General features: G+C 31.6%; 1 protein-coding gene across 1 annotated transcript in view; it reads left to right on the top strand.

Moving 5' to 3' along the window:
• The window catches only part of cno (adherens junction formation factor afadin), a 46,080-nt gene that overhangs the window by 16,093 nt on the left and 23,987 nt on the right, over window positions 1–6,000 (top strand). Inside the window, exons 4-6 of the mRNA XM_018549318.1 lie at window positions 1,243–1,524; window positions 2,307–2,590; window positions 3,170–3,269. Of these exons, the coding sequence (XP_018404820.1) occupies window positions 1,243–1,524; window positions 2,307–2,590; window positions 3,170–3,269 (666 nt within the window). The remainder of the gene's footprint in view (window positions 1–1,242; window positions 1,525–2,306; window positions 2,591–3,169; window positions 3,270–6,000) is intronic.

Raw genomic sequence — 6,000 nt, 5'->3', positions numbered from 1 at the left:
GCTGATCAGAACTATGCGACCTTGAATTTCGTTAAAAAGTTAGCACTCCATTTTTAAAAAATTATTAAAAAATGATTATTAAGCGCATATGTCATTAAAAATCATAGAGAACTCTTCGTATCATCAAAAAGGAGCTGGAATTATCATCAGAACTATTGTATCTAAAAATTAATTTTTCAAGAATTTTTAATTTTTTTTTTATTATTTGAAAATTTTTTTACAAATCAGGAACTCTAGGCAATCGCAAATTGAAGCTATTAAGCCGCTCAGAACTATTCCACCTCGAAATTCGATAAAAAGTTAGCACCCCATTTTTAAAAAATGTAAAAAAAATGTTTATTAAGCGGAACTCTTGTTATTAACTATAGGGAACTCTTCGTCTCGTCAAAAGGAAGTGGGAGCTCTAATCAGAACTCCTGAGTACTATAGTTGGGGTGCTAACTTAACATACCCGAGTATTTGTCAATCAATTTTTGAGTTCATTTGCAGAAATTCACATGACTTGTCACGCTGCAATAAGTTCAATTTCTGATTGGTCTTATATCACGTAACAGAACTTCCGCCATTATGCGCAATGGGTCACCTTTCTAATTCCATATGATTACGACTGATGGGCGTGCATTTGACGGTACCAGACGGATACGCGATCTTTAGAAATTAATATCTCGTTAGTTATTGCGAAAAATAGTAATGGTAGGATTTTTCGACTTAGTTTAGTCTACCTGCATACGAGTATTGCGCACGGTATTCTAGACATTCTGGGACATTATGTATATGACTATTCCAAAAGATTCGCATTTTTTTTTATCTTTAACTAATATTGAGATTTTAATATATTTTTAATATACTGTACCACACACACACACACAAATTTCTACTGAATTATGCTGTTTAAATACATATACATTTATATTTAATGTAATTAGGTATACAAATTAGTTCGGTCCGTTTTTTGTGTTCAAAAATGCATTTATTTCAAAACAAAATGAATAAACAGATTAATTAAAGTATTGTCCATCGCTGGCTACTACTTTTTCCCATCTCTCAGGCAATTTTCGAATTCCATCTCGAAAAAAATGACTCGTCTTTTGGAAAACGGACCGAACTAATTTGTAGGCCCAGTATATATGAATCTATATCTTTTCTTAGTTGGAGGAAGTACTTTATTTAATTTTAACTTTTTTGTAATGTTATTTTTTTCTAAAATATTTTAATATTCTGTATATGAAATTTTATTTACAGACGAGCGTAAACTTGATTTAGAAGAAAAGCCATTACTGGTTCAACTAAATTGGCATATGGACGATCGAGAAGGACGTTTCTTGCTGAAGAGGATCGACGATAAAACGAATGCACAGGGCGTCGGTTTTACTTCAGAGGGTTCTAGCTTCCGAAGAAAATTGAGCAAGCGGGAGAAAAAGCAGATCAAGAAGCAGGAGAAGCTCAGTCGACTGAAGAGTTTAGAGCAAGATGAGAATGCGGTGCCTGGTGATCAGAACGGTGTCGCCGAAAAACTTTATACGGGTCAGTAATTAGTTTCAGATTATTTGTATAAATTATTTACAGAAAGTTACTAAAAGATTAAATAACACACGAATATAAACAATAAATGAAATTCGATCTTGGTAAAATATTTGATTAAAAAGGGTTTCAAAAAGAAATTGAAAAGGATTAAACAATGAAAACAAGAAGAGTCTATTGGACCACATACGTATGAAAACATAACAATAGAAAATAGGAAATAAAGGCCCATTATGGTCGAAGCTGGATCTTTATGTTTAAATATTTCAATATTAATGTACATAATATATATACCATATTTGTAGTTATTTGGACTGTGTGAATTGACTTTAAGCTCAGAAAAGCTTAATCTGGCGCGCAGTTCAAATGACTACAAATATGATATATATGTATGTATGTACATATACTATACATGTATATAGAATTTAATATGGAATTATTTAAGCGACTGATTATAGGTTTGTATTTTCTATTTTCTATATTGGTTGTGAAATTTTCTATTGGTTTTGAAAAGAGTTTTAATTTTATACACTGTTTAATAATGTTATACACTGTAGTTAATTGTATTGCATTTTTTAAAAATTCAAAATATATAAAAAGCTATAAAGTTAAAAGTTTAATACATTATTATTGTCTGGCACGTAATAAATTCATTATCCTAATTTGATTATTTACAATTGTTTTATAATGAAAATGGTGACAAAAATGAAATAAAAATACTTCCTTGTTGTAACTAAGAATGTTTTTTCTTTTTATATTATTAATGATATTATTATCGTTTTTAGAATTGCCTGAGACCAGTTTTACGAGGAGCATCTCGAATCCAGAAGCGGTAATGAGACGACGTCGCCAACAGAAGCTTGAGAGGAGACTCCAGCAATTTCGTAGTAAAGACGGCGGTCCTGACACAGGCGGCACATTGAAAATTTATGGTGAGGCGTTGTGCAAGGACGTGCCATACAAAACGCTGTTACTGAGTGTGCGAGATTCTGCCGCTCAAGTCGTGCGAGAGATGCTTTCTAAATATGGCCTGGAAAAAGTGGACCCGCAGTTATACTGCCTTGTACAGGTACATAATTATCACGAAATTTATGGATAGAATGTTATAGTGATAAATTTAGCAGATTTTAGAAAATGATTTTTTCAATTAATTTTGTTTTAATTTAAAAGGTAGCGCAATTCGGAACACAATAATTGATGTTATAAATGAAACTTCAATGTTTAAATATTGTACGTTGAATAATATTATGAATAAAATCCTATAATAATATCTATACTATAAATAAACTCTTATTTTAAAAAAATGTCTCAATTTGTGTCAAATAGTATATAATTTAAAAAATGGAGGTAAATGTAAAATTATAAAAATTCGTAAAACCATGTATAAAACATAATCGATAAGAAAATTTCTCGTCGTATTATATGAAAATTGAAAGAATATGGAAAAAGTTTTATTACCTGTATAAACTAACTAAATACATAGCAGGCAAATATTATAAACTAAAAGTATTTTTTATGCAATACGATATATTTTTGTAGCATTTAATTATCTTAATTTCTGGAAATTATAAGTACATAGACTTATATATACTTGATATTTTTTGTTAAAAGCGCATATTGTAACATTACTATTTTATTTATGATGTAGGTTAATAGTGAGAACGTGAGTGGCAATTCACATCAGGAATATATATTGGACGACGATGAGTGTCCTTTAGCGATATTAATGAATCATCCTTCCACGCGAGGTAAGAATTTACTTTTAGATTAATTTAGCAGTACAATCGCTGCATAATTCTAATTTTGTGTGTATATGGTATTCCAATTATAAAATGAAAAAGAGGAAAATCGATAGTCGGTTAGGTTTAAATAATTTTGTTACTTAAAATATTTAGTACAACACAAATCTCTGTTACTTACTCTTTAAAATATTATACATAGTTGGAATTAATCTTTGTACATTTGAAAATATATCGAGCTTTTCGTTTTTCAATTCTTCGATCTTTTATTGAAGATTTAATATTAAGTTCCAACATTGCAATAGTTATGTAAAATACATCAGTAATTCAATAAGCTGTGCTTATTTATACATTTAAATAATTATTTAGATAATGTGATACAATTTTAATTCTTCAGCGAAAAAAATAGTTTTTGCGTGCTTCATTTTTGAATTAATTTTACATAAACTTTAGATACCATATTTTAATTTTTAAATTTTCATAAAAGATATATTAAAAAAAGAATTGATATTTGTGATTAGATAGCGAATATTGTTTGGATGAAGTCAACTAAAAATTCTTTAATGCGTATAAGAATAATAAACTGGGCACACAGAGTTTTCTGTGAACTTTTTATCAAAATTATATTTATTAAATGTAACTTAAAATGTCTATGGTGAAAAAGATGATAAAAAAAGGTAATAAAAGTTAACAGGCATGGAGGAGGAAAGAATTCTTGAAACGGAGATGATAGGATAAAATAGGAGGATTGATCTGATGAAAAAGATTGACATTAGAATTTATACGAGATGAGAACAAAAGTTTAATGAGAAAGAAGGCTAGAAAGAATAAAGTTAAAGTAAAAATGAGATTTATAAGGTTGTGCGTAAAAAAAAGCTTTTAATATCAGCTGATAAAAGCAAAGATTCGACGAGAGGAGTGACTGAGAAAGGAGGGAGGAGGAACTGAAGAGGGTAGTCGATAGGGGTGGCAAGGAGAACAACCGATACCAACATTGCTTCAGTTGGCTCATGTCGTCGGTACCGACGCCAGTGCGCGGGCGCCATCGTCGCCGCCTTGTCGTCTTTGCCCTCGTTTCGATATCGTCATTCACGGAGAAATAATTGCCTATAATGTCCGACAATTCGAGTCTAAAATTTGTGCAACGAATCGAGTAGTCGTTAATCTTATCTGAGTTGAAATTACAATTGTTCCAACATGTCTTGCGTGAAATATTGGAAGATTTAGTTGCCTTCTCTGTAATCCGTACATTAATTAGTTGCTTAATAATTTTGTTTGTTTAAAAACGTTTATTTGTATATTGAATCCGGAATTCCTGAATCGTTATCGGGCTCGTGACGAAAGTGTACTCGCCTACACATTTGGTGATCTGTTGTAGCCTCAGCCGAGTAAATAGACGTGTTATTCTTTGCGACAACATGTATAATACGACGCAACATATTAATAGCCGTACACGGTTGACTCGATTTATCAAAGAGCAGTAGAGGATTTGGAGTGACACAATTGAATCTACTCACGATTGTAATACTCTTCTATATAATTGAACGAAGAAGTAAATAGTTACAATTATACGCACATAGTGCAATGTGAAGCGATCCAAGGTGTGGCGTCTTTGAACACAATTAGCTCAATGTACGTATTAAAGATTTTTCATAGTAGTGAAAGTGGGACCACCCACTCACGTAATGTGTAAAAGAATAACTAACTACGTATGTGACTGAAGAAGTAAATACGATTATACATGCGAGCAAAAGGTGTTAATGACCAACGTCATCGAACTCGAAATCCTTAACATATCACAAAAAAGTGAATTAATGAAAGTGAATGTAAATCTATTTAGTCCGCATAATCTGGACATTCTGCGAAATTCTATGAAGGACCAAGTCGTCTGTGACTATCTCAAGTACGATCTACTAATTAAACCATTAGTAATCGTAGTCCAACGTAATTGAATCTTATTGCGAAGACATGAAATATTTGTAACAACAGAAACGTGATACTGTCTCATTATTCACATAAAGCTCGGAACGGTTATTGATTACATGCATAACTTAGAAGTGGACAGTACGAAAGAATTCTATCGGTCTATCATTACCGAGACATCATAAAAAGATTGTACAAATCACGCAAAACCTTGATGAAGTGCGCAGGTGTCTCCTTGACCAATAACACATGACACTTGATTGCAAATTTCAAAGTCGACCTAATCAGAGATGATCGACTAATCATTACTCTGATGAATAATGGTCGTTATTATGATTATTATGTGATACTTTTGAAAGACGGTGAATCAACGATTTGATCTAATCACTATAATTATCGTATGGTTATTACAATCCTAATGCGTTACTACATGAATTAACACGTGAGCTATTCATTTTCTTTTTAAATTAACGCTAAATATTAGATTTACATAAACAACGAAGAAGTCGATTCGACAATATTAACTGCATAATCGATGACGTACTCTATTGACCTATCGTTACACATCGATGACATTTCGAATGAACTCTTTATTGTCGATATGCCTATCTTATGAATCATACAATCCATAATTATGACCCGTAAATCCTGCGATCTGTTCGACAAGCACCATGGTCAATTTATCAACATGATTCAACGTCATACCATGGAATGTTATTGTGAAAACCCGAAGCAACATTTTAATTAATGCGGTCATTAGCTGCCATCGCAGTGACATGTTTATCTGACTTTCAACGTAAATTATATCTGAATGAGC

The sequence above is a fragment of the Cyphomyrmex costatus genome, unplaced genomic scaffold (genome assembly GCF_001594065.2).
Source record: "Cyphomyrmex costatus isolate MS0001 unplaced genomic scaffold, Ccosl1.0 scaffold8, whole genome shotgun sequence".
Lineage (NCBI taxonomy): Eukaryota > Metazoa > Arthropoda > Insecta > Hymenoptera > Formicidae > Cyphomyrmex > Cyphomyrmex costatus.
This window is presented reverse-complemented; position numbering and strand designations above follow the sequence as displayed.